The sequence below is a fragment of the Gymnoscopelus microlampas genome, assembly GCF_963454915.1.
Source record: "Gymnoscopelus microlampas genome assembly, chromosome: 3".
NCBI classification, from domain to species: domain Eukaryota; kingdom Metazoa; phylum Chordata; class Actinopteri; order Myctophiformes; family Myctophidae; genus Gymnoscopelus; species Gymnoscopelus microlampas.
In genome coordinates, this window is record NC_139940.1 from 5659107 (window position 1) to 5671606 (window position 12500).

Here is a 12500-nt window from a genome sequence, read left to right on the forward strand (position 1 = left end):
AAATGTGTTAAGGTTTAACATGAAATGAAATTGTGTTAAATGTCCTAATTGTACGTGAAGAATAGATTCATAGTGGTGCTGAAATGTAATTAGCAATGTCACCCATGCATGTTTTGTATTGTGACCATTTCAACTGAATTTAATAATAGTAGAATTTAATAGACTAGGCCTACTACTACTACTACTACTACTACTACTACTACTACTACTACTACTACTACTACTACTACTACTACTACTACTGGAGTCAGGATTCAGTATTCCTGATTCAAACATTCAAAAACTAAAAAAACTTTAATGTTCAACATTTCCTTATGGTTAGGGGCTCCTTAAACCATTGGTTCTCAAAGTGGGGTCCGGGGACCCCCAGGGGTACTTGAGGGGGTTCCAGGGGGTCCCCAGCTAAATGGTAGTTAGGAACCAAATGGACCCTTATGGGTCTGTAACTCAGAAATTAACATTGATTTTACGATATAAATTGGGGTCCAAGAGATAGAAATGCCATTAAATGGGGGTCCGTAGCCCTAATGCTTGTCAAACTGGGGGTCCAAGAAATTAAAATGCTTGAAAATCACTGCTATAGAGCTGTAAAAATCTTTTCTTATGGGGGTCCTTGGCATTTCTTTTCAAATGGGGGTCCGCGGGCTAATAAGTGTCAATTTAGGGGTCCTTGACATGAAAAAGTTTGAGTACAACAACAACAAAGATCTAACATAAAACCTCATCAAACAGAAACAGGTAGGCTATGCAGAGTTGCAGTATAGAACTGTATACACAATAGTTGAATTGTTCTTATTCATAATGTAAATTGCAGTGGAATGGCCAGAGGCGCCCAGAAACTGCAGCCTGGAGGGCAGTGACTGAAAGGAATGGTGCAGGCAGGGCGTGTGGAGGGTCCTTGATGATGAGATCTGTGTTTCTTTTCACTGCATGGTTGTAGAGGTCTGAGATTTGTATCTTGTGGTGCAGGTGATTTACCAGTCTAGTCTGGACCACTGTTTCCCAAACAGTGGGTCGGGATCCATCTTTGCGCCGCGGAACAATTTTTATGGGTTGAGAGTAAATATGTCCTTTTTTCCGTTTCCTACGTGAAATAAATACTAGAAAAAGTGCTCCTCGGAGCACAAGTCTCCGCCAGCAGACTTGTGTTGGGAATGTTGGGAATGTTCTAATTCTTATGTTCTAATTCCTACAAAAAATAGAACATGTTACTGTGTCATAGTAACATGACACAAGTGTCCTATCCGTCTGTATAACTGTCCTATCCATCCTGTCTGTATAAGTGTCCTATCCGTGTCCTATCCGTCCTGTCTGTATAAGTGTCCTATCCGTCCTGTCTGTATAAGTGTCCTATCCATCCTGTCTGTATAAGTGTCCTATCCGTTTCCTATCCGTCCTGTCTGTATAAGTGTCCTATCCGTCCTGTCTGTATAAGTGTCCTATCCGTCCTGTCTGTATAAGTGTCCTATCCGTCCTGTCTATGTAAGTGTCCTATCCGTCCTGTCTGTGTAAGTGTCCTATCTGTCCTGTCTGTGTAAGTGTCCTATCCAATTGTTACAGTATCCGCCATTTCTCAGCCATTTAGTGATTATTCCTGTCTTACCTCACTTTGAAAGAGGCAAAGACTCTTTCAAAGTGACACATGTATTTATAGCCCGTTATATGTCACTAGCCAATCAGATCACACTATTTCACCGTATTGTCAAGTGTCACGTGAGGCTCGACCAATGTTTGCTTGGCTGACGGAAAGTGAAAACAAACTCTCCTGGCGGAGACAATAAATATATATAGCCTATTATTTCAAAAGATTTCAAAAAGTTTAAACACAAATATCACAACTTTTCATTAATTTAAAAAAAAATCCAACATTTTTCAAAAGTATTAAAACAAACAATCAAATAATTTCCATAAATATTTGATTTATTTTGAAACTTTAAGAACGCGAAGTGACTTGTTGTGAGCTTGTAGATCTGCTATTTTCACTTGTTTGGGTCCCGGACAAACATTTTATTTATCTTGGGTCTTGAGTTTGGGAACTTCTGGTCTAAATTATTACTAGGCCTACTACTCATTTAGCTGGGGACCTCCTGGAAGCCCCTCAAGGGCCCCTGGGGATCCACGGCCCCGACTTTGAAGAGAACAGTGGTTCCCAAACTTTTTAGCTGGAAAAATGTGTCCACGACCCAAAAATGGGTCCCGACCCAGTGTTTTGGAACCAGTGCTCTAGAGTACTACTCCACTCCAAACGTATATTTGGCCAGTAGGTGGCGGGCTACAACCGCGACCACCACCATCTGCTAAAAATCTCCAAAGAGAGAGAGGGGAGGAGGAGGGTGGATGAGGGAGAGAGAGGAGAGGAGAGGGGAGGAGGAGGGTACAGGGGGTGGGAGAGATGAGACAGGAGGAGGAGGTGAGACTTGCCGCCCTCAGAGCAGGAGAAACGGGATCTTCAGTCACATACACACTAGATCACACCATGAACCAACCTATTGATCACCACCAGTAACGGAGGAACAGGAACCCAACCTACCGCTCCGCTGACACACCGGGCTCCTGCGCTCCGGTGCGGCCGTTAGAGGAGCCGTTAGAGGAGCCGTTAGAGGAGCCGTTACTAGAGGCCGTTACAGGGGAGACTCTCTCTCTCTCTCTGGGGAGTTCAGTGTGTTAGACACAGATCTCTGTACTCGGGGCTCGTATTGCACATTGATTGTGTGCGGCAGGCAGCAGCCAGCAGCGCTACAGACAGGGCGGTGTTGTGTCTTAACGGGGCTTATGTTATACACAGAGCGGCTTGGATGATCCTCTAGCATGAAGAAAAACAACTCCACTAAACGGGTAAGAAGAGAGTCAGTTTTTGGACTGTTTTTTATATCAATCCTAACGGCTGTATCTTCTCTTAATATGATACAGGTTTATTGTGATCATAACGGCGCGGTTGTTAATATTATAGACTGGAGCCTGATCATAGCTTTGTCTTCGGATTAGCCTTTTTGGATCAAGACTATCATTGATGTATTTTATCCATGAGTCTGACTTTTATACTTTCGTATCGTAGGTATAAAAAATGTCCAAATAGCCTACATCTATGATATAGTCTTGATCCAAGGCTGTATCTTCGGATAGAGATGCCATAAGGTTCAAGACATGGGCTTGGTTTCAATTAGTTTTGAGGAAAGACTTTATTTAACACATTATATTATGTATATTTCAAAACAGCTTTAGCTCTTTATATTCACGTTTATTTCACAGGAAAAACTGCTCGTTTTTTCATTTTTTCACCTGACTGAGAATAAAAACCGTTACATTCCATCCACTAAAGATATGATCTGTTAAAGACAGAAAGGCGGAATGAATGTGACATCATCTCCATGACAATAGAACTGAGACCAGGGCTCCTGACTGACAGGAACTCTGTCTCTGTTGTCTTGTTGTCTTGGTTTTAAATCTGTAAAGCAGTTTAACTCATTAACCCAACCTTGGGCTATTCAAAAATAGCAGATCTACAAGCTCATAAAGTGCCACACTATGAGCTTGTAGATCTGCTACCTTTTTTTCGAAAAATCTTGCACCATGCATGTGTGCAAATATTTGAAAATATATATATTTTTTTAAAGGGAACATTTGTAACTCAAATCTTTGCTTCTTGGGGGGAGTCCCTGGAACAAAATATTTTGACATGGAGGTTCCTGGACAAATACATATACTTTTGGGGGTCCTTGAGATGAAAAAGTTTGAGAACCACTGATATAGCAACATAAGTTTTTACAGAAAAATGTTTTAGATTTAGAAGACATTTGTAGAATCCCCCAGAAGCAAAGATTTGAGTTACAAATGTTCGCTTTAAAAATATATACCGGTATATTCAAAGATTTGCAAAAAGTTTCATGATTTAAAAAAAAAATAGCAGATCTACAAGCTCTTAGTGCGGCACTCGGTACGAGCTTGTAGATCTGCTATTTTTGTGCTATTTTGTGCTATTTTTGTGTGATCTGGTATTTTTGAATAGCCAAAGTATAAAATAATTGTTTAAAGTGGTTACACAGATGCGTTCCCGGTCGTAATGGATTAAAGGAGGCTCCTTCATGTTCCTCTCTCTCTCCCCTTGCAGGGACCCCCGGAGCCCACCACCCAGGCCCACACACACCAGCCCGACAAGGTCGGCTGGATCCGTAAATTCTGCGGTAAAGGGATATTCCGCGAAATCTGGAAGAACAGATTCGTGGCCCTGAGAGGGGAGCAGCTGTTCATCTCAGAGAGAGAAGTGAGTATCTGTTCAATCTACTCTGCTTCTCAAAGTGGGGGTCCGGGGGGGTCCATGATGAGGGAGTTTCCTATAGGGGTCCCCAGCAACATGAGGAACAGTTTAACCCCTTTAAGACTTGAGGGCTATTCTACAACAAAGCCTTCTAAACCAGTAGTTCTCAAACCTTTTCGGGTCAAGGACCCCACAAATGATTGGAATTTGGCCAATATATTCAATATTCTTCTAGCACTTTCAAGATATCTCAAAAGCTGTTCAAAAATTGCAGATGTACCAGCTCACAGCGTGCTACGAAGTGACGTGCTGTGAGCTTGTATATCTGCTATTTGACAGACAGACAGACAGACAGACAGACAGACAGACAGACAGACAGACAGACAGACAGACAGACAGACAGACGGGCAGCTCCACATATTTGGGGTAAACACATTCTTATGTAAATCTTTGAATCGGATCAGCTCTCTCTGTGTGTGTGTGTGTGTGTGTGTGTGTGTGTGTGTGTGTGTGTGTGTGTGTGTGTGTGTGTGTGTGTGTGTGTGTGTGCTTCTCCTTCTCAAGTTCTGGGTTATGTGTTATAACCTATATATCACACACACGCACACGCACGCACGCACGCATGCGCGCAACAGCACACGATCAGGCAATAAAGTTCACCTGACTGAAATAAGTATAGACTTTTAGGGTTCATATAACCAAATGAACCCCAGCATCCCTCTGAGCTTGCAGATCGGCTGTTTTCTCAGAAGATATTGTATGTAGAGGGAAAAAAGGAGGGGACCTAGTGTAAGAGCCCTGAGGGACTACCAGCCCGGTCAACAAGGTGTATATAGGGTTTATAAGTGCTTACAAACAAACAGGAAGGAAACAGGAAACAGGAAGTGAAATAGAGGAAGTGAGTGTAGTTTCTGACACTACATGGTCAGAGGAACCGCATGTGTCGTCATGGTAACGGGTTGTGAAGTTGCCTAGTTGCCGTGGTGACACCGGCAGCACGCTGCTGTTGTTGCCTTATAAAGCCCTGCTTCCATTATCGCCATGGTAACCTGGTGTCAGAGAGGTGATGTCACCAACCTTAGCCAATCACAGAAGTCCCTGACAGGGCCGGGGGGAGGGGCAGAAATCTATTCTTCCGCAAAGTTGAAGGTGTGTGTATGTGTGTGTGTGTGTGTGTGTGTGTGTGTGTGTGTGTGTGTGTGTGTGTGTGTGTGTGTGTGTGTGTGTGTGTGTGTGTGTGTGTATGTGTGTGCGGCACACACACACACACACGTCCATATTTGTCCACACACGCACGCACACGCACACACTGTGTGCGTGTACGTGCGTGTGTGGACAAATATGTCCAAATATGGACGAGCCTCAGTGCTGATGTCATAGCTGACTTACATCATAGACTGGCTTCGAACTATTGTGTAATAACCTAGGGGTCAGGGGTCTTCAAAGTTTTTCAGGCCAAGGACCCCCTTAGCTGAGAGACAGATAAAGCTGGGACCCCCACTACATGTTGTATAAAATTGTGTTGCGGATTAAACGTTTTCATAGATTTCATAGATGGCTTCATAGACTTGTGTAGTGTTGTGTTGCATTCATGTTAATGTGTATTTTCAGACAGTTAACCGCTTAAACCCTCAATACTTAGAACACGTGTACTTGGTCTGCTCTCCCCCCTACACCCCTATTTTCGGCTAATGTTCCCCTCAGAATAGGGATTCTTGGCCTGGGCCGCAGCATGGCGGTCCAGGCACCCTAGGCTGCAATGCCAGCCTGACAGCGTGTCGCGGGTTCGACTCCCGATCCCGACGACCTTTGCTGCGTGTCACCCCCCCATCTCTCTCCCCATTTCCTGTCAGTCTACTGTCATCTATCAATAAAAAAATAAATAAAAAAAAAAGAATAGGGATTCTAGGGTTCACTCATTTAAGTGGCTAATGTAAAACTTTTTTTTTTTTTAAATCCAATCATAAAGATTTGGTGGCCCCCCTGTAGTGACTCTGAGGACCCCCTATAGGGATCCTGAACTCTCTGTTGAAGACCCCTGACCTATTAGGTGGTTACTGGTTACTAAGGTGGTCACCAAGGTTTTTGTTCTGAACTGGACTGGTGTGATCCGGTCTAGACTACACCACGTCTACTCTATAATTCTACAAAGTGGTATCCGGCTATACTGTATGTTCGGTTGGTGAACAACCGATGCGACGCGTTGTGAGCTTGTAGATCGGCTATTTTCAAATAGCTGATGTATATGTTAAAGTGCTCATGTTGGCCCATAGTCGCTTCTTTTGGGCTGGTTTTCTGGCAACACTGGACGGCACTCCCCTGTTGTGTCATTTGTCAACGTCAAACTTTCCGGTAGTCCCACCCAACTCACAATCACGCTGGGCAAGACCTACGTTCCCAGGCTTTTAAGGCTGGGACCGAGGCTAACACATAATATGTTGACATGTCTGGTAAAAAAAACATTTAAAACAAGGCAGGGGTGCTGTCAGAAGCAGACTTAAAGCCACGTGAGTTCAACCCCCTGAGCGAGGCACTAGCCGAGCGAGCGCCCATGCTGAGCAGTGCGATGCGATGCCCGCTTCTGCAGACTCTGCTGCGTTCGAGCTGCATATCACAGAAAGGTTTGGAATGGTAAATCATCCGTCTTCGTAAACATGCAACGTGACAGGAGAGCCACCGTCATGTGTCAACACCTGATTATGGGTTGCCTTGAACATGGTTAAATCCTGCCCCAACTCATCATCCGTTTGACCCAACGGGTGTGAGAACGCCTTGACTGACGTCCTAGACTAGAGTAGACTGTCCTCCATGGCCTCTGGCAATGGGTACTGACTGACGTCACTGTACTGATGTCATAAGATGACAGATATCATATCCTGGCCTCCAAGTATACAGTGAGTGCTATGTGCCTAATTTACCCAGGCAATAACCTAGGCACTGCAGGGTAGCCTGGCTTGTATGGAGCATATAAATGAAAATTTAAATGTAAGATGCATACAGATTCTCAGTTAACCAATATACTTTTTGACCGGGGTCCCCCAGGGGTCTGTACTTGTTCCCCTCCTTTTTTCCCCCTCTACAACAAATCTCTTTGCCGGAAATAGCAAACGTACAAGTTCCGAACGTTTCACAATGCGACAAGTCTGGAGCTTATCCCATTAAGACCTGGAACGCGTCTGTGTCACTTTTTGATTTGAGCTAAAAAGCATTAATTTCCACTTTGGCTATTTTTGAAAAATCGTGAAAATGTGTGCAAATCTTTGAATATATTGTTTTAAAGCAAACATTTTTTACTACAAATCTTTGCTTCTGGGGGTCCCTGGAACAAAATAGTTTGAGATGGGGGTCGGAAAAAGTTGAAAACGTTTGAGCACCACTGATATGGAAACAATAGTTTTTTCAGAATACTGTTGGGAGGAGACATTTGTAGAATCGGCTTCAGGTCTTAATTGGGTTAAACATGGGCGGGTGGCTCATTCAAGAGCTTAGAGGCAGCAACAGAGGCTCGGTCCCCCTATGCTTAAGCCTTGTCCCCAGGACAAGGTGTCCCCAGGACAACCAGCAGCAGCTTGCCTACAGATCTCAATGACCTGGGGGCCGCCCTGTTTTTGCCTAATATGACCATAGAGTTACAAAAAATTTAGAGAGGGCACCCGAAATCTCCTCCCATCCACTTGCATTGAGTTGCTCACCCAGCGCATGGGCCTAAATCACCCCTTCTTCCGGGTTGGAAATTTGGTGGGCGAGGCCTATTTTGGGCCCCAGTGCGTCAAACGCGTCACAGAAGCACGCAGCCCCGTGCGCAAGCTCGTGAGTCAAGCCCATTGGTCGAAACCGTTTTCGCTCGTTCGTGTTGGTTCCCCTAAGCTGCAGTACCATGAATGGCCAACATGTCCATTTGGCTTCAATGAAACCACTGGGTTCTGGGGGCTTGAATATGACATGTATGAGGACACTAGGGTTCCTGTGGTTTCCAGCACTATGAGCTCATTGGCTCAGATACATACCCAACATGCAATGCAGTATTAGTGACATCAGTCCTTATTTAGTCTATTTAAAGAAACAGTTAACTGTTGTTTGACACAAAGTAAATGGTGATGCTGTGAAAACCCAACAAAACATTTAATAATGAACACAAAACACATTTGTATACACGTACACATACAGAGACAAACAGCACCGTAAAAACAATACTGTATTGCAGTCAATAGTTTATAATCATTCAATAACATGTAGCCTGGTCATGGACCTGTGACACACCGCCAAGTGCTGACTGCCATGATTTGTAGGGGCAGCCATGTTCTGAGGGAGGAGTGTTGTGTTTATTATGATCATTTCCAACAAACTGTCCAGCTCTGGACGTCATCATCATCAGACCAGATCTAATATCCTCTCTGTTCAGTTTGCTGGCCTATGCATCCGTCATCCACGTATCGATCCGTCAATCCGTGTCCATCCAGGATCGGCTTTGAGAGATTTACCACACGGCAGCAAAACGGATCAGGGGACGAAGATGAATGATATAGTTGCGTGGCTGTGGTTGCTGCCCCGGCCGTTCCTTTCTTTCTCTCAGTGGTGTAAAGTAACTGAGTACATTTACTCAAGTACTGTACTTAAGTACAATTTGGAGGTACTTTTACTAGACGGATGGAGTATTTCCAATTGTCTATACTTTTACTTCTACTCCACTACATCTCGGAGGCAAATGTTGTACTTTTACTCCACTACGATTATTTGAAAACCTTAGTTACTAGTTACTTTGCAGATATAAAAAAGCCCTGTTTTATACCTAAGCTATTTGAAAATAGCCGATCTACAAGCTCTCAACGCGTTGCATCGCGACGCGTTGAGAGCTTGTAGATCTGCTATTTTCAAACATTTTTGTACTTTTTACTTTTTGGTACTTTAAGTATATTTTGATGCCAAATCTTTTGTACTTTTACTCAAGTAACATTTTGAACACACAAGCCTTTTACTTGTAACAGAGTATATTTCTACATCGCAGTATTGATACTTTTACTTCAGTAGAACATGTGGAGTACTTTTTCCGCCACTGCTTTCTCTCCAGCAGAGACTGCAGCTCATATGACGCCGTTAGAGCTACAATTACAATTTACAATTTAGCCGTTTAGCGACCGCTCTAATCCAGAGCGACTTACAAGAGTAAATGGCATGAACCCTAGTCAACAACAGACGCACAGGGTAAATGCTAGACGCAAGTACAGTAGATTGCAAAGAAAACAATGAAGTGCTACTACGGAGTGACTACAATACCAGGCAGTCATCAGACCTAGCATCTATAAACGAGATGCTATCTTATAAGATTCATCATCTCAACAGTGGTGGAAAAAGTACTCAAATGTTTTACTTAAGTAAAAGTATAAATAGGCTACTGCAATGTAGAAGTACTCTGTTACAACTGTAAAAGTCTAGAATTCAAAATGTTACTTGTACTGAAAGTACAAAAGTATTGGCATCAAAACACACGGTGTCCCCAGGACAAGGTGTCCCCAGGACAAGGTGTCTCCAGGACAAGGTGTCTCCAGGACAAGGTGTCCCCAGGACAAGGTGTCCCCAGGACAAGGTGTCTCCAGGACAAGGTGTCCCCAGGACAAGGTGTCCTCAGGACAAGGTGTCCCCAGGACAAGGTGTCTCCAGGACAAGGTGTCCCCAGGACAAGGTGTCCTCAGGACAAGGTGTCCCCATGACAAGGTGTCCTCAGGACAAGGTGTCCCCAGGACAAGGTGTCCCCATGCAGGACAAGGCTTAAGCATAGGGGGGATCGAGCATTCTCTGTTGCTGCCCCCTAAGCTCTTGAATGAGGCCCCCACCTCCCATCTTAAGCTGGCCCCCCTCACTCTCTGTTTTAAAAAAATCAGCTTAAAACCCATTTTTTATTCCCTATAGCTTTTAACCCAGTTTGAGAGATTTACTTTGTTTTCATGGGTTTAATTGTGTTTGGCCTTTTTTTCTCTTCATGTTTTTATCCTGTTTGATTGTGTTTTTGTGCTCTTATTTTGATACTTTGGTATCACTGTAAAGTAGTTTGTTGTTGTAAAGTTGGATTGGATAGACCAATTATTTATTTACCAACATTGAGACAGGACGCACAGGTGATTGTTTCATGCAATCAATTCCCAACATGTTGTTTCGGGGTGCAGCTGGTTCCAGTTCATTCAACCTCCTCTTGTGTGTTGATTGATTGATGTACTTTATTTAGTAAGACATGAGAACATCAGTACATGGAAGTGCAAATTCACAATACAAGGTCTACTAAACTGGAAAACTCATTAAGCACTGAGCTTGTTTAAGATGAGATCCCCATGCACACAAATCATGATGACATATGAGAGACAGACAGATATACACATTACTATACATAATGTCATACAATCAGTTTACAGGTTACTGATATGAAGAGTGAAAAGAAAATGTACAAGAGAAGAAAAATAAATATGGGGGGGGGGGTAGGTTAAGACTTAGACAGGGGCTATTTTCGAATTGCAGCCTCCTGAAGGTGTATCTTTAGGGCAGTTTTGAAAGTGAGTAGGGTTTTGCACTCCTTTACTCCTTTTGGTAGGGCATTCCACATTTATGATGAATAGCATGAGAACAAGTTCATTCCCTTTGTTTAGCCAAATCTGGGTTGAACATGATTTGTGGAGCTGCCTCTGGTGTTATGATCATGGACTTCATTAACATTTTGGAAGTATTTTGACAAATACAGGGGCAGACGCGTCGCTAGGTCTCTACTAGGTCGGGGGCTTAGCCCCGCAGGCAACGGGCACATGCACGCGCGCGCAGCGCCCCTCCTCCCGCGCGCGCTTCGCGCGTTTTTCCCCGCGGATTTTGCGGATTTGGGTGCTTTTTTACCCGTTTTTGGTTACTTTATTTCGGTTTTAGGGTTAGGGGTAGGGTTAGGTTAGGGTGATAGATATATAATTCAAAAAAAAAAAGAAACTTTACATTTTTTTATTTTTTAAATTTTTTTATTGGTGGCTTTGGATAAAACATTGGTGGCTATAGCCACCGAAGCCCACCCCTAACGACGCCACTGTACAGGGGGATCCCAATGTTGTGGTGTATCTTGAAGACCAGGCCCATTTACGTTGCTGTACTCTGTCCTCAACCCTAAGCCATCCAATCCTAGCAAAATGAGCAGGGGTTAGATGGGTTTTGTGATTGAGGCCAAGAAGTAGCCTTACTAGTTTGTTTTGGGATGACCCAAAACTGGTGAGGCGCTTCACCAGTTTTGGTGAGGCGCGTCCTATAGCGAGACCTGACAGAATGGGGTTCATTTGGTGCCGGGCCTGCACGCGCATATTGGTTCTTATCAGTGTGACGTCGTCTGTTAAGGTGTCTATTGGATTGGAAGATACTTAGCATTTGTGGTCAAGCAAACAAGTATGTTTAGCTCTGCTAAACGACTACACTGAGATGCTTCTCTCTCTCTCTCTCTCTCTCTCTCTCTCTCTCTCTCTCTCTCTCTCTCTCGCTTTCTCTGTCTGTCTGTCTCTCTGTCTGTCTGTCTGTCTGTCTCTCTGTCTCTCTGTCCGTCTCTCCCTCTTGTCTCCTCACCTGCCTCCCTCTGTTCTCCCAGGGAGGTGAGGGGAGTCAGGTTTCAGTCAGAAAGAGGAGGTCCAGTTTCACTTCTCTCTCTCTCTCTCTCTCTCTCTCTCTCTCTCTCTCTCTCCATATCACTGATGATGATCTGCTGTGAAATAAAGCCACTGTGGGTCCAGTCAGTCAGTCAGTCAGTCAGTCAGTGTGAAGGCCAACAGAGAAATGGACCCGCATTACAGAGGAAGAGAGTCTGATGTTAAACAGTTGAAAAACAAAACACACAAAAAGCAGCATTTACTAGTTACTATACGCACCTGAATAAACCGTGCGTGTGACAAATATCAGGGGCTTTACTGGTGGCTCAGCCGGTTGGGCTTTTGACCCGGACTGCAGGCAAATCTGATTTGTTTCTCAAATTCCTTCACTGCCCTCTGTCCATTCTGTTATTTGCAAGTGATCAGATCGGATTTGTGTATTGAGACATCGTCAGCCTATCTGCATTCATTGGCAGTGGTGTAAAGTAACTAAGTACATTTACTCAAGTACTGTACTTAAGTACAATTTTGAGGTGCTTTTACTTTACCCAAGTATTTCCAATTGTCTATACTTTTACTTCTACTCCACTACATCTCAGAGTCAAATATTGTACTTTTACTCCACTACAATTATTTGAAAACTTTAG

The 12500-nt window shown here is 43.8% G+C and overlaps 1 protein-coding gene across 1 annotated transcript in view; it reads left to right on the plus strand.

Moving 5' to 3' along the window:
• Nucleotides 1-2481: 2481 nt before the first annotated feature.
• Nucleotides 2482-12500, plus strand: part of LOC311041429 (pleckstrin homology domain-containing family O member 1-like) — a 27650-nt gene continuing 17631 nt past the window's right edge. The window contains exons 1-2 of the mRNA XM_084051802.1: nucleotides 2482-2835; nucleotides 4109-4261. Coding sequence (XP_083907928.1) covers nucleotides 2809-2835; nucleotides 4109-4261 — 180 coding nt within the window. The 5' untranslated portion in view covers nucleotides 2482-2808. The remainder of the gene's footprint in view (nucleotides 2836-4108; nucleotides 4262-12500) is intronic.